The sequence below is a fragment of the Nelumbo lutea genome, chromosome 2, assembly GCF_056320005.1.
Source record: "Nelumbo lutea isolate HS-2025 chromosome 2, American lotus-T2T, whole genome shotgun sequence".
Taxonomy (NCBI): domain Eukaryota; kingdom Viridiplantae; phylum Streptophyta; class Magnoliopsida; order Proteales; family Nelumbonaceae; genus Nelumbo; species Nelumbo lutea.
The window spans coordinates 107,766,706-107,793,143 of record NC_142685.1 but is presented as its reverse complement, the minus strand read 5'-3'; the positions used below and the strand labels follow the sequence as shown (position 1 = coordinate 107,793,143).

The following is a 26,438-nucleotide window of genomic DNA, read 5'->3' as shown; positions in this document are numbered from 1 at the left end:
AATTACTATTGGGTTGGGTACCGTGCATCCTAGTTGTGTGGTTATTTGGTAAATTACTATGTTCTATTTCTTTGTTAATGAAGAGATGGATTGCTTGAATGGCTAGTAGTTAAAGGATTAAGTACAGAGAAGTTAGCTTTTAACAAAAAAAGCTTCAAGAGATAACTTCTCATGGGTGACAATATGGAGAAGATCATTCAGGGTAGAAGTGAAAATGTTCATGATGAATTAATGGGACGCACAAGATTGGTAATGAAGAAAAGTATCCAAGTTAGAAAATTAAACACAGTTTTTTTTTTCCTGATATCATCTTTATATTGAATAGTAAGTATGAGGCTGATAAGTCGAGAGTCTGGTCAAGTTTGGTCTCCAGAGTTAAGGTTGGGGAGGTGGAATCTGTTAGTTGGAGTAATACAAGAATTGGGTGTTAGAAGCCTTGTGTGAATTAATGTCTATGGTATTCCTCTTAGTGCATGGTGGACATTTTAGGCTGTTGGGGGTGTCTGTGGGAGTTTTAGGAAAATCAATCCCACATGAATAGATGAAGAACCTGATAATGGTGCGAAAATTATCAAAAAAAAAACCTGATAATGGTCCGAATCTTGGTTGAAGTGGAGGAGATCCACTTGGTCCCTTTATCCATGACGATAGACTTTGCTAGGGAGTGGTTCAACTTAAGGTTGGTGCTACGGGTTGTCTTCCATTGCTCTAACTTAATGGGTATGAGATATAAGTGTGTTAAAAAATGGGAGTTGAATTGTTGAGAGGTGGAAGAGGAGCTGAAAGGTTAGGGGGTGGGTGGTCGTAGGTTGAAGATAGGGGAAAATGGGACCTCAGAGTATATTTAGGCTCAGCTAATAGTTGCTTGGCCCAAGATCAATACATTTGGTCTCACGTAAGTTTTCTGGGGACATTAGGCTCCCTATAAGGAGTTTATTTGGCATGTGATAACTGACAAAGCAAGAAAACTGACCTGACACCATTTGTGTTGTAGAAACAAGTATCTGCCCATTGCAAGGGTGCTGAAGCAATATATTGGAAATTTAAATTTTGTACCCGCCAACTTGATTACTAGATATCCCTTGATACTTGATATTGGGCACAATGATTAGTAGTGGATGGATCATCAACCTTGTTAGCATCAAAACTTCTTAATAGAGTTTGAATCTCTACTGAACTCTGTCTCATAGGAGCTTTGAAGGAATGCTCATGTTGTAAGAGTGATTGTGAAGGTTGCAGGTAAGGTTCTTGATAGGCTGAATGTGCTGAAAGCTTGTCTTGTTGGAAGATTTGTTGGTGCTAATCCAGATGCTGGGGAGGCAGAGAGATGGACATTTTCAGAGTGGGGAAAGGGACGATTGATAAGACTCTAATGGCTTAATGGCGGCTTGTTTTTATTCATGTTTCATAGTAAGGATAATACTGATTGGGTTCTTCAGTTTAAGATTGATTAGATTAGAGGTCTAGAAATGTGGTTAAGCTATTGGTTTCCAACAGTTAGGGAAGTTGGTAACTCACAAGGCAGAAGAGTAGTGGCGATTGGTTTCTCTGGAATAATTTTACATACTTGGTGCACAGACATGTTTAAAGCAATTGGTTGTTGTTGTGGAAGATTCTTGAAATTTGATGCCAGAAACAAAACTTGGGAGAAAATTGATAGTGTAAGACTATTGATTGAGGTGAACATTTTTTGTTCAATTCTAGATTCTATCAAGCTCTTCTTTGCAGGTGAAGCCTATGACCTTAGAGTGATGACTGAAGGAGAAGATCAAACATTCCTAAGAGCCCTAGTTCATTTAGAGCTGAATATAAGAAGAGAGGATTCTGTTAATGGAGTAGAGAAGACAACCTGTCCAGGAGCCTGCTATTGTGAGGGTGAAGTCGAATGAATAGAATCTGAGGAAGAAGATGAGGGCAAAAATATAATTTGGAAGGAAGATGGAAGCTGTGTCTAAACTGTCTAGCCTTAATAGTCTCCTTTTACTTGTATGATGCTTAGGCTTCTTGTGGCAAGAGGCTTATACATTATAGCCTTAGCCTTTTGTGTCAAGTGGTTGAGGCAATAGCTTCATTTGCTCTAAATATGTGTATATGGTTGTAACTTGAGAATGCTCAAGTGATTTACTTCCTATATGGATGTGGTTAATGGATTGCAACAAAAATGGGGAAAACTTACTTAAATCTCCCTTATGTTTTAGACAAGCAATTAAACTTCTATACTTTGATCTCGGCTAAAACCTTTCCATTGCATTTCAAAAAAATCTGCAAACACACCCCTTCTGTTAATTGTCCTTACTTAAATTACTACATATTGTTTTTTACTTTTAAAATCCCATTTTTTCCCATGACAAACTTCATAGAATGAACAACAAAGGCCAAGTTGGGATTGAAATTAAACCTCCCCTATTAGCAGAAATGCAATACTCTGCCCATAGCTAGATGGAGCAATTGGCCTGAGCAGTGGAAACACAAAATCTATTTTTAATTTGGTTTTATTCCCCATTTTCAGCATGACTTTTTTTTAAGGAGCTTCAATATCCAACTTTGTTCTTAGTCATCTCTTGTTGCTTGTCTTAGTATTTATTGCTATTATGACTAAAGTTTTGCAAACGAACGAGAGGGGGGAGGGACAGAAGGACAATGGTGCACATTTATTTCCAAGTACTGCTCTTCCCACAATGAAAACACAATTGGGTGTGAAAAGAGCTCCAGAGATCTCTTTGAGCGTTTTTGTTTGTTGGATGATCCTATTATTGTGTTCGAGGAATCACAGAGTTGATCTGTTTGTTGTAGATTTCTTATTGGGGGATGGATCAATTGAGCTTAAATGAATATTTCCCGTCTCCATTATTTGGCTTCTTTTTTTTCTCAATTTACAAAGCTAAGCTCATTTCATATGAACAGGCAGTTATTAAGCTCTTCCCATGATGAAAACACAAATGGGCTTGAAAATAAAATTTGGAGGTGTATCCTTTTTGCAATATGTTGGGGAATATGGAAGGAGAGAAATAGAAGATTCTTCAAGAACACATCTAGAAGGATTGAAAGAATTGTGGCTGACTGATATAAGCAAAATAGTTATGTATTGGGTGCTGGTTCTACCATATTCTGCACACACAAGTTCATTAGAGTTTGGAGATAGGTTTTGGGAAACCATTGAAAATCTGATTGTTGTATGTTTGAGTATTTATAACTAAGTTGTAACAAGGTATTACCTTGACATCTTAATTCAGTTGTATTCGTTTTTTTGTTTCCCATTAATAAAATTTTGCTTTTTAGTTACTGATAAAAAGTTGAACTTTCTGACTTTACTACATTGTCATTGTTGCACAAGTCTCTTGATGAATATGCATGCCCTTGACACTTTTTCTGCTGCATTTTTTGTTTCATTGGTTAAGTTCCTCTCATCAACTCACCCACTGAGTGGTCACTTCAGAGCAGCAATCCAGAGAGTGGGCGACTTATATGGTGCCATTCCTGTTTCTGTCCTTGCTTCCTATGATGCAAAGCTTAATAGCTTATGCAAATCCATCAACCCAAAGGTGGAATCGGATCCTTTTTTGATTCTATCACTTGTTATGAGAGCTGCTAGATTATCCTGTTCTGTTGTTACATCTGAGGAAAAGCTTTGGATTTGGAGGAAAAACTCATTCTCTCCAGAGACTATACAGGCTTTAAGTAATCAACAATTTAGCTCCATTGAAGGCATAAGGATTAAAGCTATACGTATTCCATGCTCAATTGAGAAGCTCGTTGAACCAGTCACTCTTAATGTTTCTTCTGATGAATATTACATGGATGTTATGGCAGGACAACTTGGTGTTACAGATGCTTCTGAGGTCCTAGTTTCGAGGTTAGTAGAAGCATACATATTTGAACATTGCAGTGTTATATGGCTTTCTTCTTATGATTGTCTGCCATTTATGATCTTGGATTTATGTAAAAATGATCCAAGGGATTTGAGGAACACACAAGGAGAATAAAAGGAAAATCAGTAGGCCAGATGTTTAGTAGCCAATGGGGTCAACTTTGACTAAGAAATGGTATGCTAATGCTGGTTCCCAATTTGATGGGTGTATGTCACATGTATTGCATGGCTAGGAAGAAAAGCCTTTTTTTTGCTTCTTGTTCCATTCAAGACCTGGACTCTCTCTCTCTCTCTCTCTCTATATATATATATATATATATATCTATTGTCTATTTTTTTTTTGATAAAAAAATAAAATAATAGACAATATTGTTGCTTCTGTTTATTCATATACTATTTTTATATGATCTATTTCTTTATTGTTGCTGCTGTTTATTTTTGACAGGACTGTTGGCAAGGCTTCTTCTGAAATGAGACTTTATTATGCACTGAAGTTACCTCTTCATTTGAGTTCATCACTGGAAGATTCTTTGAAATTCAAAGAGGCAGTAAAGAGTTCAATTTTTAATGCAAGGGCATATTGTTTGTCTGGTCAACATATATATGGGGATGCAATCCTAGCAGCCATTGGATATACATGGAAGTCTTCTGACCTTTTCTATGAAGATGTATCTCTAAATACCTATTACAGGTGCCTTTCTTGCTAATCAATTCTGTAATGTTTCCTTAGTAACTAGGACATTCACCTCCAATATTAAGACTTTGTCAAGAAGGGCTCCTTTTATTGGGAACTGGTGGAATCCTCTCTTTGTCCTGTCTGATGCTATAATTTTCTACCTAGATTTGCAAGGCTAAATTTCTTTAAATTTTGTTAATATAGGTTGAAAGAAGAAAATTCTTAAAATTTTCAGCCCATGATTTACATGTATGTATTATAAAGTTAGTCATGTGTGCACATCATCTCTATGAGCATATTTGTAATTTGCTTCTTTCTGGGTGGCTCTCTAACAGAAGTTTTTAGAATCTGTAATAACGTTGGCATAAATGCATCTATAGAGCCTCCTGTTATACCTAGGAAATTATATGTGCTTAAATATTTGGCCTCTGCAGATGGTTGATGTGTATTATCTTCTAAACATCTTATCAACCATTTAAGTCTAGATGACCAGCGAAAAGAATGCTCAGTTCCTCAAAGCTTGAGCTTAGAAGAATAATTAGTCTTCCAACCTGCTATTTAACCAGATGATTTGTCCCCTAGAGGTGGCAAAGAAATTTGTTCTTTCTATGCATAGTATGAGTCAGAAGACTCAGAATCACATCATGGCATCAATTTTCAAAAAATTGTCTTTTCTCAGTTTTTGACATCTGTTCCTACAGGATGCTTGTTGGCAGACTACCAGATGGAGGTTACAAATTATCCAGAGATGCAATTATTGTAGCAGAATTACCTATAGCATACACTACACGTTCAAACTGGAGGGGTTCCTCTCCCAGGGATCTCCTTTGTACATTCTGCAGACAGCATCGGTTATCAGAACCTGTATTCTCTATAATAAGTATGGATAATTCTTTGGACTCTCCCAATGGAATATCGGAAAAGTTCAAGTCAAATGTAACAAATCAAACTGAAGAACAAACAAATGCAAATGGAGAATCAGTTGATGCTTTTGGAAGAGAAAAAGTGACACTGGCAAGCATTTTCAGATGTGAAGTAAGAATACTGTCAAAGAACCAAGATTTGATTATTGAGTATTTACCAAAAGATTTTTATAGAAAGCAAAATGATGCCATTCAAAACTCTGCATTAAAGGTTCTCTCATGTTTAAGCAAATGCTTCAAGCAATTGTATATGTCTGTAGCAAGGCTTTCCTTGGAAGATAGTCCCAGTGTTTGTGTTCATCATGAGAACTTTTTGAAAGAATTTGAATTGTGTCCATCTGTTCATTCTGTTCAGCGGACAAGTGTTCTTCGAAAATGCAGTTTACTAGCAATGAACTGCATGGATCATTTAAATATGAAGCAGGAACATTTTAACATTGAGGGTCCAGATTCTGGTGTCTTCCCATCTAATGGATCTTTGGCATGCATAAGTTATGTTGTCTATTTAGTGAGAGAAGGGGATCATATGAAAGAAATTCTTGAAAGCAGTGATGAGTTTGAGTTTGAAATAGGCACTGCAGCTGTTGTTCCCCAGCTTGAAGCATGTGTATACCAGATGTCTGTGAACCAGTCAGCATGTTTCAGTACAGTTCTACCTCATCAAGACTTGATTTTTGCTGCTGCTGGCAATTCTGTGGAGTGTCTTTCTCTATTATCTTTAGGTAATTTTGGCTTCTATTTCATGTGGAAATATAGTGTGGTAAATAAATCCATATCGTGAGGGAAAAGTCTTTGCTTCCTTATCTGCAATTGGCTTACTAGGCTTATCAGTCTGTTGGGTGCAACTTGGGTGGGCTCATGTTGGGAATTTGTTAGAATTTGAATGGGCCTGGACTGAAAGCCTATGCCTGTTGTAGTGCAATTTTTTCAAATCAGGTATCCAAGGTTCACCCTTAGCTCAGCTCAATGAAAGCAGCCTCCACTTTGGAAGTTCCATAACCTAGAACCACATGCATCTGATTATCTAACATCATGCCATGTATTTTCTTTTCTTTTCTTTTTTTGATGAATTTGCCATCTTGTTTCTTTCTTCATAGTTAATTTACATTTGTGCTATCTGATCCATTCATGGAAGTCCTCATAACTTACGAAGTCATGATCACCTGAAGATCCAATTTATTTCTTGGTTTTTCTGTTAATTAGAAGATTGTGATTGTTGAACCCGTGCACTTGTCACATTGAGGGCATTGCTTCAATATGGTTGGTGCAGGGTTCATACAAAACTATTAATTGTCAATATGGTCGAGGGCATTGTTTTACTGTTGTTGGTGACTGAACCCGCAACCTGTGCACTTTTTCACTTTTTTGCATACTCTTTGTGACACCTTACCCAGGTCTTATCCTTTTCCTGAATGTGTGAGATAGCTAGATGTGCAATATGATCTTTTGAACATTTTTCTCTTGCAGAAGGCTGCTTTTTGGAGTACTCTGTAACTTTGTTGCGGGTAATGGAACCTTTGGAAGACAGAATTGAGCAGGCCCTATTCAACCCTCCTCTTTCAAAACAGCGAGTGGAGTATGCTTTACGATACATCAATGAATCTTGTGCTACTAGTCTGGTACCTACTCAACATACACAACCATTCTTTCTAGAAAAAAATGTTTGAGTTTTGTATTTATCTTTTGCTTCACAGGTTGACTTTGGATGTGGGTCTGGCAGTCTACTGGATGCATTGTTGGATCATCCTACCGCTTTGGAAAAAATTGTTGGAGTTGATATTTCAAAGAAGAGTCTCATACATGCAGCTAAGGTCTGAACTAGTTAATGACTATAGTTTCTCAGCAGGGCGGCCTTGTGCATGACTCCCACCAATGCGGGGCCTGGTGAGGGAAAGATGTATGCACCCTTACCACTGCACATACAGAGAGGCTGTTTCCATGATTTGTTCTCTATGAGGGTGGGTCATGGTGCAACGGTTGGGTTGCTCCATTCTGACTTAGGTGGCCAGGGTTCAAATCTTGGAAACAGCCTCTCTGTATGTGCAGGGTTAAGGCTGCATACATCTATCCCTCCCCAGACCACGCATTGCCGGGTTCCTCGTGCACTGGGCTGTCCTTTTTTTGAATTGTTCTCTATATCTGTCTTTTTCATGCTGAAATTTATAATTGGTTTGGAGTTTCTATTTACTATGATTAGCATAGTGTGATTAAACTTCTTGTATAATCACAGCCCAACAAAATAGGGTGGTTGAGAGGAAGAAACATCAATATTATAGAACCTTGTTAAAACTTACCGGAATGTTGCAGTTTTTACTTAATGTTATCTTATAAATTACATTCCCTCTTTTGTTCTTTAGTAATCACCTTTCTTTTTTTGTTTCCTCCTTTATCACCTTTTCCTTATCTTGTTTTTGGTTCCATATGTATTATGCCAAAACTTGATTCTGGGTTTAATAAATTGTATGCTTGTGCATTAAGTATATTTTCCTTGGTTGCTCCAAATCTAAAATGGCTACAAGTTTTAGTCTTCAGTTACACAGGTCATTTGTTTAACTTACTTAGCAGTCAATTTATTAGGGGCATTTCCATGTTTTTTTTTTGATGAATGAAGATAATTTATTAATCCAGAAAAATAAGGCAATACAGGAAACCCAAGAAGAGGCACGAACTGTTACCTCTTCTAACACAGTATTACATCAAATTAAAAAAAATAAAAATAGAAATAACCAGAAATAAAGTTACAGAGCAGCCCAAAATAAATGTTCCCTTGAAGCCCCTTGCTTAGTTAACCCATCCACTAAGGTATTTGCTGATATTCCCACCCAAAGAGAGGTAGCAGTCATGTTTCTTGGGAGCCAGTTGATTTTCCTCAATAAGTCTCTATGTCGCGATATAGCTTAAGCTGGGTCTGTCAGCCATCCCACAACAATCTTAGAGTATCCTTCAACAGTTCAACTCGCAAGTGCTGAACTCCTAATTCTTCTGCAGTCTGAATACCTTGTACCACTGCTAAAATCTCAGCTCTATTGGAGTCTCCTATTCCCACGGGGCCTGAAAACAAGGCTAAGATGTTGCTCTCCTTATCTGTCAACACCCCTCCTATCCCCGATGGGCCTGGGTTTCCTTGGCTGCTTCCATCAAAGTTCAGCTCTGCCCATCCTTCAGGCGGAGGCATCCACATTGTAGATTCCCTGTCCTTCCTCGTATGGCTGTTAGCCACCGCTATCCAGTTTCTCCAAATGTCATCAAAGGAACATATATTAAAGAAGTCCATAGTTCATAACCAATGAATGGGCATTGTCAAGATACAATCCTCAACAGCCTGAATGCTTCTTTCATTTTCCTTGAATATCCTGGCATTTCTTTCTTCCCAGATTGACCACAATGACCACAGGGCGGTTGTTCTAATACATCTCCACATCATTTTTCCTTTTTTTGTAGGCCACGCAAAAAAGGAAGGATCAAACGGCTGACTTAAATCTGTGGACAGATTCCACCTGCACCTAAACAAAGAAAAAAATCCAACTCCAAATAGCACTAGAAAAGGAACAAGATACAAGTAAGTGGGAGCAATCCTCACCACTAGCCCTACAAAGTACACACTAGTTAGGGGACAAACACATGAAAGGCCTTTTCTTTTGCAAGCTGTCCAAGGTATTAATTTTTCTATAAAACACCTTGTAACAGAAAATAATAATTTTAGGTGGAACAGGTCTAGACTATATCTCCTTGGTTGGGAAACCCAACTGTCCCAGGGAAGACAAAAGGGACTTAAAAAATGAAGCACAAGTGAAGTAACCTTTTTGGATGAGGGGACCATAATCTCACATCCAAACTAAGAGGGTCCAGAAAGACACTGCCAAGAAGAGACAACACATCTGAAACACTGTTAAGTTCATCATCCCTCAAACCTCTCCGAAAGCCAAAGTCCCAACTTAAGGATGAGGGTGAAGTAGGAGATGGGAGAAAATAAGAGATAGCTTTTTCCTTGTAAAGGGAAAGAAAATAGAGAGGCGGGAATTGGTCCTTAAGGCAACGGTACCCACCCAAGTGTCTTCCTAATATAACATAGAGTTACCAGAATTGACATCATACCTTGCAAAGTTGAGAAATTGAGGGAGGATACTCTGGATTTATTTACAAGGAGATGCCAACGTAGCTTGGCGTGATAAACCCGCATCCCATCTATTTTCTAGTCTGCCATGTATACTAGTTATCACTTCATGCCATAACCTCTCCCTTTCTCTAGGCCACTTCCATAACCATTTTCCTAAGAGAGCTTTATTCTTGAGAGTTAACCTTCCTAATCCCAGCCCACCTTCCTCTTTATTCCTACAAACTATTTCCTAATTGATTAGGTGATCTTTCTTTTCCTCCCCTGGCTCCCAAAGAAAAGTTCTCATTAATCTCTCCAACTTCTTAGCCTCCCTATTAGAAATCCTAAAAATGGAAAAAATATATCGGTAGGTTTCTTAGGGCAGCTCTCAATAAAGTCACTCTACCCCCTATAGAGATGCAGTTCTTTTTCCAAGAAGCTAATTTTTTCTCAAACTTTACCATATCTGGGGTCCAAAAACTGCAAGGGCCAAGAAGAGACAAGACAACCTAAACAATCTACCACAAATTGAAGAATCCCCTCATTCATATTAACACCTACAACACAACTCTTATCCAGGTTTATCTTCAAATTGGAGACATTCTCAAAGTGTTGTAGTAATGCTCTGAGGTTCCTCACTTCTTGCCTGTCACCCCCTTCACAAAATATTATGATATCGCTGGCAAACTATAGACGGATTACTCGGACATTGTTCCTTCCTATCCTCCAACCACCGACTTCCTCATCCCTATCTACCTTAGAGATTAATCTACTGAAGACATTTGCAACTAAGGTGAAAAGAAACAGGGAGAGTGGGTCACCTTGTCTAAGGCCTCTACAAGCTGGGAAAAAGTCTTTGACCACCCCATTAACCAAGACTAAGTAATGGTAGGAGCTAATGCAGCCTTTTACCCAGTTGCACCATCTATCTCCAAAATCACAACACCTAAGGACCTCTAGTAAAAAACTCCAATCCACAAGATCATAAGCCTTCTTTAAGTCTAGCTTACATGCAAAACTTTGTTTCCCCGACTTTCTCATGTCCTCCACACATTCACTTGCTATTAAGAGATGATCCATTATTTGTCTTCCTTGCATGAAAGCACCTTGTGCTTGGCTAATGATAGAAGGTGGTACTACTCGAATTCTAATAGACAACACTTTAGCCAGGATTTTATAGATGCTTGTCACCGGACTAAGCGACCTATAATCCTTAGGGTCCTTTGCATCTATCTTCTTTGGGATTAGGGCTAAGAAGGTAGCATTAACTCCAGGTTATTTGCAAATTTCTGAAACACCCTAAAAAGGTCTTCTTTAACCACATCCCAATAGTCCTGATAAAAAGCCATTGTGAAGCAATCTGGACCAGGTACTTTGGATCTATCCATTGAAAACACTGCCTGTCTGATCTCTTCTTCACTAAAACCCCTTCCTAACCAGTTTACTTGCTCTTCAGATATCCTAGTCCAATCCAAATCTTCCAATGTTGGCCTATTATTCAACGGTTTCCTATAGATTGATTTGAAATGATCCACAAACAATCTTGCTACCTCTTCTTGATTTGAGACTTTCTCCCCATTCACCTCTAACTTATCCATGAAAATTTTCCTTCTCCTCCCATTAGCCTACTCATGGAAAAATTTTGTATTTCCATCCCCTTCCTTAGTCAATTTGTGTCTTGACTTTTGCCTCCAAGAAATTTCCTCTCAAAAGAACCTCTTCCAAATCCTTCTTTAAGTTTCTTCTCAAAACCCTTTCTTGCTCACTCATCATCCTTTGTGCTTCTTTGGAATCTAATTCCTCAATCCTAGATACCAAATTAATTTTTTGCTCTTCTGTCCTTCCAAAGTGTTCCCTATTCCACTCCTTGATTTTGGATCTCAACCTTTTCAGCTTTTTGTGGAATCTCACTCCCTTCCATTTCACCCCTCTTAACTCTTCTCTCCACCAATCCCCAATCAGATGCACAAAATCTGGGTGAGTTAACCACATATTCTCAAATCTAAATGGCTGTGGAACAGAGGCTATTGTTCAGGACTTAACTGGATAGGGCAGTGATCAAAAGTGACTCTAGGTAAGGCTCTAGCCATCAGGTTCTTCCAATGGTTCTCCCACTCTTCATTAAAGAGGAACCTATCTAATTTCGAACAAAGGGGGTTTTCTTGGAAATTAGACCAAGTGAGGCTTGCATGAGAGGTAAATCCTTTAGGCCACAAGTATTAATGAATTCATTGAACTTTCTCATGCTGCTTGTAACATGAAATCCCCCCCAAGACACCAAGGACCCTCCCATAGATCTCGTATGCCATATAGTTCTTCCCACATCTCATTCCTCTCTCCATAAGTGTTTGGCCCATAACCATTGGTTAGAACCTAGGTGAAACCATCCCCCACATTCCTAACCTTTAAAGACACAGAAAATCTCCCTATTAGCTTCTCCACCGATTCTACAGCATCCTCCCTCCATAATGTTACTAGACCTCCAGAGGCTCCCCAAGGAGCCGAAGTCCAACAAACTCCTCTTGATCATACACTTCTGACCCACCTATCCAATTCTGCCAACTTGGTTTCCTGTATCAACACTATGTCCGGTTTCTCTTTTCTTAGTAAGTCTTTAATTGCCCTTCTATTTCTTTCACTTCTCAATCCTCTCACATTCTAGCTTATGATTTCATTGAACTCTTCTTTCAAAAAACCCTTCCCAAAAGAATCCATCTTACGGCAGAATCTTTCTTCTTTCCCCTCTCCCACTAAATTCAATGTCACCCTCAATATCTGAAATTGATATCTCCACTTCTTATCTCATTTTTTTTTCCTTTTATTATTACCCTCAATCTTCCTAGATAATGCATTAGCTTCAGCCACCTCTCCCCCCAAATTGGAACTTCTATAGTAGTCCTTCTCTTGAGAATTTGCTGCTCTCTCCCTTTGATCTAATTCCTCCTCCTTCTCTTTATTCTTCTCCAACAATGCGCAGATCCTCTCCCAAATTCTCTCTAATTCCTCATCCTGTCTCTCTCTAGGTGCCACTTCTCCCTCTCTCAGTTCACTCTCAAAGTTGCCATTCTCTCTTCTTTTCTCCCTAACTGGAACTTCCGCTCGGGATGCTGTAGTATCTGCTTCAAGCACAGAAGGCACATTAGTAACCAAAACTGAATGGACAGTATTACTTGTGTTGTTGGGGACCGAGGGGACATCTTTCAAGGGAGGGGGACTCGCATCAGGAGGTAGGTCTAAATCTGTTCCCTGTGATTGAGCTTGCATTAGAGAGTTTACAGTAGGATTCAATACCCTGTCGGCTTTAACGGTTAAACTATTCTTCCCATGCTGCCCTTCTTTTGGTGTTACATTACAGATAAAACAGTGAATTTTTCCCTACCAACCTCATATCCTGTTTTTCCTGAGCTATTGGACTGACTTCCCTTGCGAGTGCAGGCAACACCTGAGCCACAACCTTTGCCAGGTGATCCAAAAAATTCACGTCTTCCTTAACTATTTGTGAATCATCTTCTTCCTTGTTCTCTTGAAAGAGTACCTCCGTGCCCAAGCTATCTTCATCAAAAACATTCCTTGAGCTTCTCAAGTCGATGCTCCCTAAGCTTACTATGTCGTCTGAATCAGTATCATTGGAATCTTCCTCCTCAGAGCAATCATATTGCTTCAGCTCTTAATCACTTTGCCTGATACTCCTCGGGTTGCGTTTTTCCGGTGACATCCTGTTCGATCTTTCTGACGCAACCCACTGTAATGAGTTTCCAGGATGGGCAAAGTTCAATCTTCGTGGTTTTCGGCTCATTGAGCTCAACGAAGAAGAAGATAGATGGTGCTTACCATCTATAGACACTACCCCTGGTCACACGACCTTTTAACTATCTTGGGTCCCTTTGATGGGCTGGTAAGGTTTGGCCCATATATTGTTTTAACATATTGTTCCCCCTGTCCCACCTTAGATAAGCCCACAATGGTCGGCCCACTACAAGTTATGTCCCTTTTTCTATTAGTTGGCCCAATTTTTAGAACCTGGGGCGCACCTATTTGAGAAGGCCCACTCACAATTACCTGACCCGGATTGGGTAGAGATTGGGCCCTATTTATTTGTTAAGGACCTGACGTTTCAGCTCCCCTACTCTCTTTTGACTTCAATTCAAAGGATTTTACTGCCCCTTTCTCACCTTTTCTCAGTCGAACAGGTGTGTTATAATGCTCTGAAAGTGTTATGAAGGATCCTTTATGATTTTTCCTGCATTCCACCACATACCTCCTTTCCACCTCTGTTAGGAATTCTTTCCAGCATCTATCCTTTCCTTTTGCACTTGCTGCAACTACAAAGTCTATGAACCACTCTACCACATTCAGTCCTACCAAGAACACCGTAGCCAGCTTAGCTTCCCTGATTTTCAAGCTAATCTGCCCTCTGATTCTAAGTTCTTCCTACAGAAAGTTCTTTGCCTCCACCTTGAGATACTTCCTCCATCGATTGGCCTCCATGAAGTTCTTCTCCTCCATCTTCTTGGGTATTAGCTCTAATGAGATGAAAGATGCAATGAAGTTGCATGTTGATGTACAATCATGGTTTGGCATTTCCATCTTTACTTCATCTTTACTTTATGTTTTAATGTTATACAATTAGACCTTTGTCTTATCTTTAGTTAAGTGTCCCATACTTAATTGTGGGCATATTGGACATTGTAATTTCTTTGAATTATTTATATATCTTAGCTGGCCTTTTCTATTTTCTGGGCATTATCGGAGTGCCTAGAAGAGTACTAGAGGGCTGTGATCTGATCTAGAGGAATCTGCGATCTCTCTTACTTCTCTCTCCATCTATTTTCTGGTTCTTTGTCTGATAAAACAGAATAGGTAATCTTGGTGGTTGTGTGGTGATGTGAACCCTCTATTGGTAGTTACCAAGAGGGATGGTGTGCTGTGTTGAATAAGGCATATAGCAATGGATCAGTGATTTGTTTTCTGTTTGCATCTCAGTGTTTGTGAATTGGACAGCCCTGGACAGTTGTGGTGCAGGTGGTGTATTTAGAACCCTTTAGCACTGCAGCTTTTCAGTTCAAGAGGGATGTTTGGTGGTTATTTTGTGAATTTCTTTTGAAACATGGTTGCTAGTTGTGTGCGGTGTCAAAGAAGAACATAGTAACAACCTTGGGAAGTAGTAGTAGTGATCAAGTGTGTGCCTCTTGTTTTTGTAAGTCAAAGGTAGATTGAAGTATTTGAGGATGAAAAACCTTTGGCTGGTGGTGACAGGACATATAGGAAGTATGTAAGGAAATGTCGCAAATATTGTGTGGAAATATTGTAAAAATTATAGATATGGTAAAACATTGTAAAATATGCAAAATATAGAATGATATTTTATAAAATGATAAAAGAAGCATTGGCACACCTTTTTAACTTATTATCTTGTTCTAAATCATTAAACAATGCTAAGAAACTAAGGTTATGGACAAAAGAATATGTTCTGTAGTTGTCATGAAAACCTTAAGATTAGAAACTTCATTGGTAGAACGCGTTAAAGAAAATCTAAACTCAGAAAATGTAAATGGTTGTAATGGATCAATCAAATAATCTTTTACAACAAAAAATTAATATTTAACTTCATGTTTGAAATGAACATTAAGCTACCTCAAAGTGATTGGTAGTTCACAAATCTACAATATTGCCACCAACTCATGTTATAATATTATCCCTTGCACTACATATAGTGCTGGTATTGTTCAACTGGGGAATATGTTGATTCCAGTAACATTTGATGTCACTACCTATTGAAGTGGAAATGGAAATATGTTGTGGAAATGTTCTCTTGTACTCCACATACTGCTGGTAGCGTTCATTGGGGAATAGATTTTGTGTTTAATAAATGAAAAAACAACATAAGAAGGAAGAAAATCAGTGCGAGAGGAGGGAAGATGAAAATCATGGAAGAGGGAGAAGAGTCTACCGTTGACTGCTCTCCAGTTCCGAATTACTTGTATTAATCAAGATTAGAAATAAGTGAGAGTAATTACAAGAATATTCTCAATAGGTCGACTACTAATAAAAACACAGAAAGTGGTTAAGAGGCCCATAAGAGGAAGGTCAGTTAACTCAAGAAACAAATAAACAGAACACAAAGAAACTATGGCCTATCTGGCCCAATATTTCTACAAACTATGTATCCTAGTCTTATTAACCTAACCATTCTTTGTTTCTTTAGTCCTAATTAACCCATAAACCCATCCTTACCCTCTTAGACTTGCCTTTTGGTCATTCAAGTCTTACATTCAATTGTTTTCACAGCAGGTGAATACCAAATCAACCTTATAGCCTTGCCACCCTGATAACCAAGGTATTGTCACATTCTTTCTTTGGAACTTCAAATAAACAAAAGCAACAAAATAAGTTCCTTTCTCATGTTCCAGAAGGCTGTTGTTTTGAATTTTTCCCTATATAAAGATGGTAAGATTGTTGTGTTTCTGTCTAAGCTTGCAACAAAATTGCGTATGATGAAAAGTTTGTTCTTTCTATTTACTGTTTCTTTGTAGTTCCTTTTAGTGCTACAGAAAGCATTGCATTATTTACATATTTTGTTTTTTGATACTGTAGGTGCTTCATTCAAAATTAAGTTCAAATTCTGATCCTTCTAAACCAAGCGCAAACATCAAATTTGCAACACTGTATGATGGCTCCATCACAGCTTTTGACTCACGGCTGTATGGATTTGACATTGGGACTTGCTTGGAGGTATTAAATTTTGTCTTAATTGTCTATTCCTTGAATATTGAGTTCATGAAGTATTGCAAGTTAGGATTAGTGGATTGGTTAAAGCAATTTTATGAAGCAAGGTTTCTATGTCTTCAGGAAATTTTTGGCTTGATATGGAGGCCATCGGTACCATATGGGTGGAGAGAGTAGAGAATAGAGATAGAACAAGAGTGGACAGCCAACAAGATTGGATAGGTGGTGCACTAGATATTATTTATATTAAGGTGGCAACATACATTAAAAAATAAAGTGAAAGGACATAGATGCCCTTACACATAAAAGATACAATAAAAAAACCACATGTTACGTTGCTCCCCCTCAAGTTGGGTAATATATATCATGCCCAACTTGCAACACAACTTATTATGCCAAAGAGAATTGAAACTCTTTTTTAAGGACATCAACTAACTGATCTTTAGTGCCAATTTAGGGAGTACAGACTTTGTCCTTTTCAATCTTCTCTCTAATGAAATGCTTGTTAACTTCAGTGTGTTTGGTAGTAGAATCCATGGATTGAGATGAACTAGTAGTAAAAGTTGAGTTTTTTAAGCACATTGATTATATCCATGTTATTAGAAGCCATGGATTGAGATGTTTGTATGTGTGGGGTGTGTTATTGTTCACTCCCAGAAAGAAGCTTTTATATTAGATGGTCAAATTACATAAATGCCCTTAGCTATAGGCATCCAAAAGAAACAGATAAAAAGACAAGGAAACCCCTACAACAAAACATATTCTCAAGACTCCCTCTCAAGTTGAGCATGGATATCTATCATGCCCAGCTTGCCATGATTATTGTCAAGCTTTGATTTGGGAATTCCCTTTGTCATACTATCAACTAATTGGTCTTTTGACTTAGCAAAAGGAAATTTGATCTTTCTACAACTTTCCTCAATCTATCAAATCAAGCTCTAGGAGACTACTTAAGGCCATAGAGAAATTTATTTAAACAACATACTTCCCTTATTGTGAAGGAAGGTCACACTAGGAGGAAGGTCCATGTAAACATCTTCTTGAAGGTCACCATTGATAATGGACTTTTCCACATCCCTTTGATATAAGGGCCATGACAAATAGGTGATAAGAGACAAAATTAATTCAATGGATTTCATTTTAGCCACAAGTGCGAAGGTCTCCTAATAATCAATGCCATATGTTTGGATATATCCTTTTGCTACTAACTGAGCCTTATATCTCTCAATTGAGCCATCAACCTTGTGCTTAATAGTGTACACCCACTTGCATCCCATAAGAACTATACCCTTACAAGAGGGAACTATTTCCCACGTCTAATTCTTTAGAAGGGTCTCCATTTTCTGATTCATAGCATCCTTTCACTAAGATGATTGCATTGTTTCTTTAACATTGCGAGGGATGGACATAGAAGAAAAGGGCAGAGATATAGGCATAGTAGGATGGTGAAAGGACATCACAAGATACATAATTAGTAATAGGTATTAGTACATTTTTTTTTTACCTTACGAATAGCAATAGGAAGACGAAAGATTGGATCCTCTAGGAAGAGGATTTGATGAGGAGACAAATGATGAAAGGTCATTGAAGGAAGTTTGGCAATAAGGTAAATTATCAAAAAAAAATTTGTTAATAAGGTACACAACTGTTTTAGCTGCATCTCCCCATAAATGAGTTGAAATATGTAATGTAGGGTTGTTCACGGGTTGGTTTGGTTTTACTTATTTACACCAACCAAACTGATAGTCTCGGGTTGACCAATGGTTTTACTTGTTTACCCTTTCAATCAGTTAACTGAAGAGTAAACTGCATTGAATTTCCAACTTTTTGAACGTTAAACTCTTTTTACTTTTACACGCATGTGTTTCTCAAATCCCAACGTTTATATTGGTTTTACTTATTTACTGTCTCGGTCCTTCCTCTTTTTCTCTGATGCCCCTTGGTTGGGGTCGGCCTTGCCCTCTTGGTGTTTGCCGGCTGAGGCCTCCTCGGTAGTGATATACTTTTGAGCTTTCTTCAAAATTTCCATCTTGTTCTTGGGTGGTGTCTTGGCGATGGACCACTTGAGGGGTTTGGCCTGGAGGCCGTTGATTGCTACGTGCATTGATACCGAGGGGTTGAGGTCTCAGACCTCGAGTTCTTCTTTCTTGAAGCAGTCGATATAGGACTGCAAGCTTTCTCCATGCTTTTGTCGGATGGACATGAGGGAGACAACGATCTTCTGGCACCGTCGGTTGCTGATGAAGTGGGAAAGGAAAAGATTGGCGAACTGTTCCCATGAGTTGGAGCTAGTGGGGAGCTTGGAGAACCATTTGCGCATGGCTCCCCTAAATGTCACTTGGAAAGCTCGGCACGTCAAGGCGTTGGAGTATCCATATAGGAGCATGAGTGCTCAGAAGCTTTCCAGGTGGTTGTCGGGGTTGGTTGTTCCATCGTACATCTCTAGTGTGTGGGAGCTTTGAAGTGAAGTGGGAGAGGCTCTGATGTGATGGAGTCTGTGAAGGCATCCATTTTGTTGGACGAGGGGTTTTGACTGGTGGAGGTATCACCTTGGCCCTCCACTTGTCGAAGTTCATCTTTCATGGTGCTGATCTGCACCTGTAGATTGCCAATTCTTCTATCGTTGGGAGCCTGGTCCTCTTGGACGTGAAACGGGTCAGATTGGTTCCCATAGTTCTCTGATGTTGGTATATCTTGGTTTCTTTGGACTCGACGATCATTGAGGAGGTCGCGGTGGTCCGACACGAGTGAGGGAGAGGTGTGGTGTTGGCCTCCAACCCTTGGAGGAGGACCGTAGTGGCCAGAGTGCCCGGCTTTGTCCCAGGGGTTCTCAACACGGTAATGATGTTCATGGTCTCGACAGTTATTGCGGGACCTAACTGGATCACCCCCCTGGTTGGGGGGGAGGTAGGAAGTCTTGGACAGCTTGCTGGCACGTTGACTACTATTGGACATGGAGGGGTCAGCTTTCCTAGGGCCAAAGGGGTGCTGGACCAGTGGAGCACAAGTGGAGTGTCCACTGCCCTTGGCTTCCAATGGGGTGGCTGCCTTGTGGGTGGCCTCTTGTCAGGTGCCCCACCTTGTCCAATCTCTGCGTGATGTTGTCAAGCCTGTCGAGGACCAACCTAAATTGGTCCATGGTAACCAATTTTTGAGCGTTGGACATGTTATCTTGCTTATCAACCATTTGTTGGAAGCTTAGTAGTTTGGAATTAAGTGTTCACTTAGGGGGAAAGTCTTAGCAATGGTTCCCACAGACAGAGCCAATTGTTGTTACCAAGGATGGGTTGAGGGCAACAAGGTAAATATACTTCCTTAGCTGAGGGTTAGTAGTGTTCGAGGGCCGAAGTGTCCGACCTGGGAGCAAGAGAGCATGTCAAAGGCCCCAGGTGTTATCCCAGGGGCGGAGTCTCTGACGGTCAAGTTAGTCAAGTCCCGAACAGGGGGTCGAACGAGGCCTGAGGAGAGACTGCTCAGATGAGGTCACCCGAGAGCTAGAGAGCTTGAAAGCAGAAAGAGCCAAGATAACTTACCTAGGGAATGACACATTTATACTTGAGCTTGCCTGGGATGAGTTGGAGGTTGTTAGTAGTGGATGGTCGAGATTGCATCTTGGCCCTGCCACGTGGTGCCATCCTAACCCTACCACATGCGCCTCCATCAGGTAGCAAAATAAAAGGGAAGAAAAAATCCCCAAATATTTTCTAGGGCTTGGAAAAGCATGAGATTCACTCCCCATCTTCAGAGAAGTTAGATCCTATATCCATTTTTCTTTTGTAATTTCAGTCCAAAAAGTACAGAAAATACCTGAACACATTTAAATGACCATAATATTTGTACCAAAAACCTCCTAAAAGAAGGGTGCATCAAACCATACCAAAACCAAGTTCAGCTGCCATCGAACATATGGATTAATGACATCATCTGGTGACAGCATGATGTCAACAGGTCTCCATGACTGAAGTTCAGCAGTTGATGTCCTAAGCCCTGCCCATGCTGCCCAAGTTGCAGACTTGCAGCCCTAGCCCCGGATAAAACCAGTTTTGATGGTTAATCTTATTATACCACAATTTTCCATGTATCACTAAAAGGGATTGACTGGATTGACTGGGAATTGATGGCATGAGATGTAGGAAGCTTTATAAACTTCTCCTCTTTCTTTTTCTTTTTCTTTTTATTTTTCTTTAATGGTTAGGGTATCTCAGCCTGTGGCGCTTCAAATTTTAACGTATGCTTAACCTAATTTTACTCAACTTTGCAAGTGTATCCGTAACAATGTAAAATTTTCAGACTGCCTTAGAAGTTCATCTCTGCAGAATATATTCTGATCAAATGGCTTGAACCACATCCATGTGTAGTGAAAAATTGAAAATGAAACCTTCCAGCATTTTAAGTTAAAGCACTTTATTCCCAGTCTCAGGTGTATAATATACTAAAGTTGGAAGATATCATCTCGACTAATCTGCTGGTGTAATCTAGTGGTATCACTTGCACTGGAAATTCGTGAAGATGTGGATGGTGTCATTTTTTGGTCTGAGTTCCATACGCTTGTGATGTAGATGTTGAGACTGTTACATTTCTGAGTTCCATACGCTTGTGATGTAGATGTTGAGACTGTTACATTTCTGAGTTCCATACGCTTGTGATGTAGATGTTGAGACTGTTACATTTCTACTTTCATATAGTCTTAACAGTTGGCTTACACACTAACTACAGGTAATTGAGCATATGGAAGAGGAACAAGCATGCATATTTGGGAATATCGTGCTTAGCTCTTTCTGCCCACATATTCTTATTGTCTCCACGCCAAACTATGAGTACAACTCAATACTCCAGAGAACGACTCTTGCCAACAGAGAGGAAGATGCAGATGAGAAAACACAGTCTCTGCCTTGCAGATTTCGTAACCATGATCATAAGTTTGAATGGACCCGAGAACAGTTTAATAGCTGGGCTTTAGACCTTGCCATGAGACACGGTTATAGTGTTGAGTTCAGTGGTGTAGGCGGTTCTGCTGACGTGGAACCAGGTTTTGCATCTCAGATTGCTGTCTTTAGGAGAGGGCCTCTGCATCAGGTGGATGAGTCTTACAGAGACGACGTTCACCATTATGAAGTTATATGGGACTGGATTAGCAATAATCTGTGAATATCTGCTCTCTGAGAATTGTCTTACACAAATTAATATTTCTTTCATATGGTAGATTTTGCTTCTCTTACAGAAAAATTGGTTCGATATTCTTTTGCGGTGATTGAACCAACTTATCAATGAGGATCTTTTTCCTCCATGTTGCCAGACAGAACTATGATTTCTTGTTTGTGTATGTATCATGTAAATATAATGATATGATTTTATTGGTTCCAAGAAGATAGTGGATTAGAATGTCATGTTTCCTTTTGCAATTTATATAGTTTAGGTTGTTTTCTCCATCTAATTTAAGATTTTTGGTGAAAGTTCTATAAATGTGACCATTTTTTTCAGTTATCTTGTCCTGAGCAAGGTTCAAAGTATCGGGTGGAATACTTCTAAATTGGGAATGGACCTAAGGTGGGAAGGGTTTGGAAACCAAATCTCTGCTACGACCAGAGATGTCACCATTAAGGTGATCCTAATTCCATCTGTTTATAATTGTAGGGAATATGGATCCACCCGTACAATTCGATAAAATCCAATTCCATTCGATTTAATATAATATGTTCATATATGCTTAGAATTTATTTTGTATCTATTTATAAAGTTTGGTTTGATTCAAATCCGATGGATGTGATAGAGTTCCACTATCATATCGAAAAAACAACCGGCCAATAAATTAAAATTATAAACATGGTAGCAAATAAGGTGTTATTTACTTGTATATCAAAATTCATGCATGGGTTTTGATTGGTCAAAACTCTTTTCATATCATATCTTTTCCACATCATAGATTTTTTCATGTGATAATATCCAAATTTGAATGTACATGCATCTTATCCAATTCGATTTGATCTATTTGCACTTCTCTCACAAATGGGTAATGAAAACAAGGTTTAAAGTATCGAAAACACAGTATTGGAAAGGTAATTTTAAGAGATGTATTAGGATGTGCTATGGATTCATGTGGATACAAACAAAACTATCCTTAAATGAGTTAGTCTTATAAAACATTTTTTTTTTTATTGAAATGCCCTTAAGTGCCCAAACTTCTTCATATATTAAATTTTCCCTCATTGAGAGTCTTCTTGTTGTCAACGTCTAGCGAATCCATACTTCACCTTCATTTTTATTTTTAGTTTTGCTTAATTGGCACACTTGTTTTTTTATTATTTCTTTATCTTCTTCAGTTCTACTCCTTTGAAACTACTATGAATAAGATCCAAACAAGACACATACTTAGACCGTAAAAGATGCAATACACGTGATGAAAGAGAAAATATTAAATGCCCTTGAAAAACCAACACTAGAGGCATGTAACAAGTATTATAGACAAGTAAAAATGCCAAAGAAAAAGAGACCAAAAGTTCGTATCATATTTTAGACTACCAAATTGAAAATAGCCCCTTAACTAACAATGCTAGTTATTCTGAGGGTTATTTTTCTATTTTTCATTCAAGTGGCTCAGGTTCTATTTTTCTAGTCTGAGGGTTATTTTTCTATACATATTGGTTCAATATAGACATAAATAAACAAAAAATACACAAATTGTGTGTAGACTTAATGGTTACACAATTCTATGTAACAACACACACATATCTTTTCTTTCTTTTTCCTTATAAGTAAGAAATGAAATTTTATTAGAGTAAAAAAGTGTGCAATATTTATAAATTTCATAAATATAAAATCTTGTTGTACTACTTCAATGGAGATCTTTATAAATAAGACCGCAACTCAAGTACATCATGAAAGAAACATATTTGGAGTGAAGGATCAAACCAAGATGAAATAACTTGGTTAATGATAGCCTGGGATCCAAACCCAATCACAAATTCCTCTTCCACTATCAGGATGAAGATTCCAGAAGGACTTGCTTTGTCTCTTTGTTGCCTTGTATTCTCGAGGGAAATAATGATAATGATGAACTAAAAAGTGGTTGAAAATGGCATAGCACAATGGACATTGATTGAATCATTCCCATTTAGAAAATCTAAGATGTTTTGTAGTTCAAATTGAAAAAAAAAACATGAAAAAGATATGATTAGTCTTGCAAAATTATAAAAAAATAGATAAAAATGATGCATAAATCACCCAACAAATTTTAATTCATCAAAAAGCAATAAGTTGAACGAATAAATCCCAAACATTATCCATAATAACGACAAATCTCATTAATCATCATGCATATTCATATAAAACACAATTGCACAACACAAGGGGGTTAATATCAATCAATCCTGAATATTAGTCTTCTAATAATTTCACATTTTTTTGAGCTTCCAAAGATAACAAAGTAACAAAAACAACACTATCCCTTCCCTTTTACCCCCAGTGACTAAAAATAAAGTTTTGAACCAAAAAATACAAAGAAAAAAAAAAAAGTAGAAGAACAGAGACACTGGCACATAATTGTAGATTCTCCATCAAAAAGAAAAGGAACCCAATTTGAACTCGAACTAGCAAGGATTGAAAAACACAAAGAACCCAACATAACAAAATTGGTATATCGAATTCTCAAAATAGAAGCTGAATAATATCAAACAGAAAGAAGCTCTATCTAATGATTCCACAGTGACGAAACAAATCAGATAAAAAAAATCAAAACTAGGTGCCTATAATTCTCAAATAGAGTAGAAAGAAGACAGAGTTGGAAGCTGAAAGGGCCGAAGTTGGATGGAAAAAAGGAGTGGGGGTACCTTGAGGGGCATATGTAGTGAAACAATAAAAACATGAAGAATATTTAGACGATTCGCCCAACCGTTCTGAAATCCATCTCAACTTTCAAAACTAATAAAAAGAGTGAATGGTAGAGTGAAAATGGTGAAGGCTATTGTCAATGGAGAGAGTCCAAGGAAAATGAAGATACTTGCATGACGAATTACGTATCTCTCTGTTGCCTCTTGTTCTGGGAGGAAACATTGAAGCCGAGGAACATTGAAAATGTGAATATGGTTTATAACAAAGGGCTTTCTCTCTCTCTCTGTTGGTTCTTTTTGTGGGAAGGCACACTGAAAATGGCGAACATGAAGGCTGTTGACAATGTTGTATAACAGAGGGATCAATTGAAACATTCTACTCTCCATTGCCCTTTATTTTGGGATAAACATTGAAAATTGTGAAGTGGGTTGTCAACGTAGAATACTCTGGCAGTTGGCTTCGAACCGGAGGGAGTTGTGTATAGTTGAGGTTGGAGTCTTGGAGACGTAACCACCATGAAAATATGACTAAAATATTTGGGGATAATTTTGTCCAAAAAATTATAGAGATGGCATGGAATGTCTATTGTGTGGGTTGCGTTAATTTATTGATGACATAGAACCGGAGGGGGGTCAGGCATTTTGAAATTTGAGGAGGTTTGCAGCGGCTCCCTATTTAATTTATTATTTTTTGAGGGATTAAAATTTATTGAATGGATTGCGTTATTGTCCTTTATATCTATCAAAAAGTAATTTCCACTATATTGAATCCAACAAAAATTTGCAAGGATTTATTAGAGCAATGGAGAGGACTTAATGCTGTATTTAAAAAAGTTAATTAAATTATAAATTGTTTTAAATAAATAAGAAAAGGGTAGTTTAGAAATTTTAAAATTGTAAACTTTTTTTTTGGTGATAGAGCCCTTATTAAAATTTTTAAACAGCTGACAGGGTATTTGTCTCAAAGTAAAAAGTTTAGTCTCAATGAAAGTTCAGGATCAGGGGTCATCGTCACTGACACTGATCCCATATTACAGGGGTATCTTTGTAATTTACCCGAAGCATAAAGCATATGAGCAAGGAGGTAAACAATTAAACATGGACCGCAATCCGTGTCACTCCGCAATTTCGAATCTAGTCCGTCAACAGCTTTCCTAAATCGAACGGTCATGATTGATGGACCATTATGCCGAAAAAATTCAAAAACCAAAACAAGAGTTGAAGTTCCCGCGTCACCGTCTCATTTTCTACATATACCCTTCTCACATCTTGTCCCTGCTATCCTCTTCTCATCACGACTGTGCCTTCTGCTTCAGTCTCTCTTCTACCTTTCCTTTGACAAACCCATCAGCCTTTCTTCTCTTCGTCTCAGAGAGATACAGAGATGGCCCGAACTAAGCAGACAGCAAGGAAATCGACGGGAGGAAAGGCTCCCCGTAAGCAGCTGGCAACCAAGGCAGCTCGCAAGTCGGCGCCGGCAACCGGAGGAGTCAAGAAGCCACACAGGTTCAGGCCCGGAACCGTGGCTCTTCGTGAGATCAGGAAGTATCAGAAGAGCACGGAGCTCTTGATCCGAAAGTTACCCTTTCAGCGCCTTGTCCGTGAGATCGCTCAGGACTTCAAGACCGATCTCCGCTTCCAGAGTAGCGCTGTCGCCGCTCTCCAGGAAGCTGCCGAAGCTTACTTGGTTGGTCTTTTTGAGGATACCAATCTCTGTGCTATCCATGCTAAGAGGGTCACCATTATGCCAAAGGACATCCAGCTTGCTCGCAGGATCCGTGGTGAGAGGGCCTAGAAGTGGATTGGGCTAGTTTCTTGAGGCCATTCTTCTTGTCGATCATTTTTTTCTCTTTGCCGTCTTTTTCTTTGTTCTTCATGATCATGCTTCAATGCCTAGGACTGTAAATTTGGGATGCATATCGGCGTATGTAACCGTTTGTGGGAAATGAAAAATACGAAATTCGCTTTTGTTGATTAACTGGTCCTTCTCTTTTGTCGCTTGATTAACCTTTTAACTATATATACCTCCTGTTTCGGTGGAACCATAATTTTTTTCTCTCTTTGTTGAAATGTTTAAGAGGCAACAGAATTCTAATTGATCTATGATGAATGCCTTTGAGATAGATTGTGAATAGTCTAATTGGGAGTATCAGAAGAAGCGAGAAAAAGTGCCTTATAAATCCCTGGCGTTTCTGAAATGGATTTCTGGCGTGCAATGCGGATTCCTACTTCCTATCAGGGGATTGGATCTCGTTAGAGTTCATCTGATTCCCTCTGTCATCAACTTTTGTGTTTTCTCAATGACAAACTACTCATTCAAAAC

At 38.7% G+C, this 26,438-nt stretch overlaps 2 protein-coding genes across 10 annotated transcripts in view; both read left to right on the top strand.

Moving 5' to 3' along the window:
* HEN1 (double-stranded RNA binding protein-related / DsRBD protein-like protein) overlaps positions 1-21,676 on the top strand; it is a 28,421-nt gene extending 6,745 nt beyond the window's left edge. For 6 of the 9 annotated variants that reach the window (XM_088971290.1, XM_088971287.1, XM_088971289.1 and 3 more), the window contains exons 5-11: positions 3,399-3,853; positions 4,314-4,559; positions 5,246-6,189; positions 6,935-7,086; positions 7,162-7,278; positions 16,158-16,295; positions 21,006-21,676. In XM_088971290.1, coding sequence (XP_088827416.1) covers positions 3,399-3,853; positions 4,314-4,559; positions 5,246-6,189; positions 6,935-7,086; positions 7,162-7,278; positions 16,158-16,295; positions 21,006-21,437 — 2,484 coding nt within the window. In that variant the 3' untranslated portion in view covers positions 21,438-21,676. The remainder of the gene's footprint in view (positions 1-3,398; positions 3,854-4,313; positions 4,560-5,245; positions 6,190-6,934; positions 7,087-7,161; positions 7,279-16,157; positions 16,296-21,005) is intronic. The other 3 variants (XM_088971294.1, XM_088971295.1, XM_088971293.1) reach the window with 2 other exon arrangements.
* A 3,708-nt stretch (positions 21,677-25,384) lies between these two features.
* Positions 25,385-26,093, top strand: LOC148872596 (histone H3.2). Its single transcript, XM_088971286.1, has one exon. The coding sequence runs from the start codon at positions 25,500-25,502 to the stop codon at positions 25,908-25,910; it is 411 nt and encodes a 136-aa protein (XP_088827412.1). The 5' UTR covers positions 25,385-25,499; the 3' UTR covers positions 25,911-26,093.
* Positions 26,094-26,438: the final 345 nt, after the last annotated feature.

Excerpts from the sequence above, each read along its gene's own strand:
- LOC148872596 (XM_088971286.1), top strand. The coding sequence starts at position 25,500 with ATGGCCCGAACTAAGCAGACAGCAAGGAAATCGACGGGAGGAAAGGCT.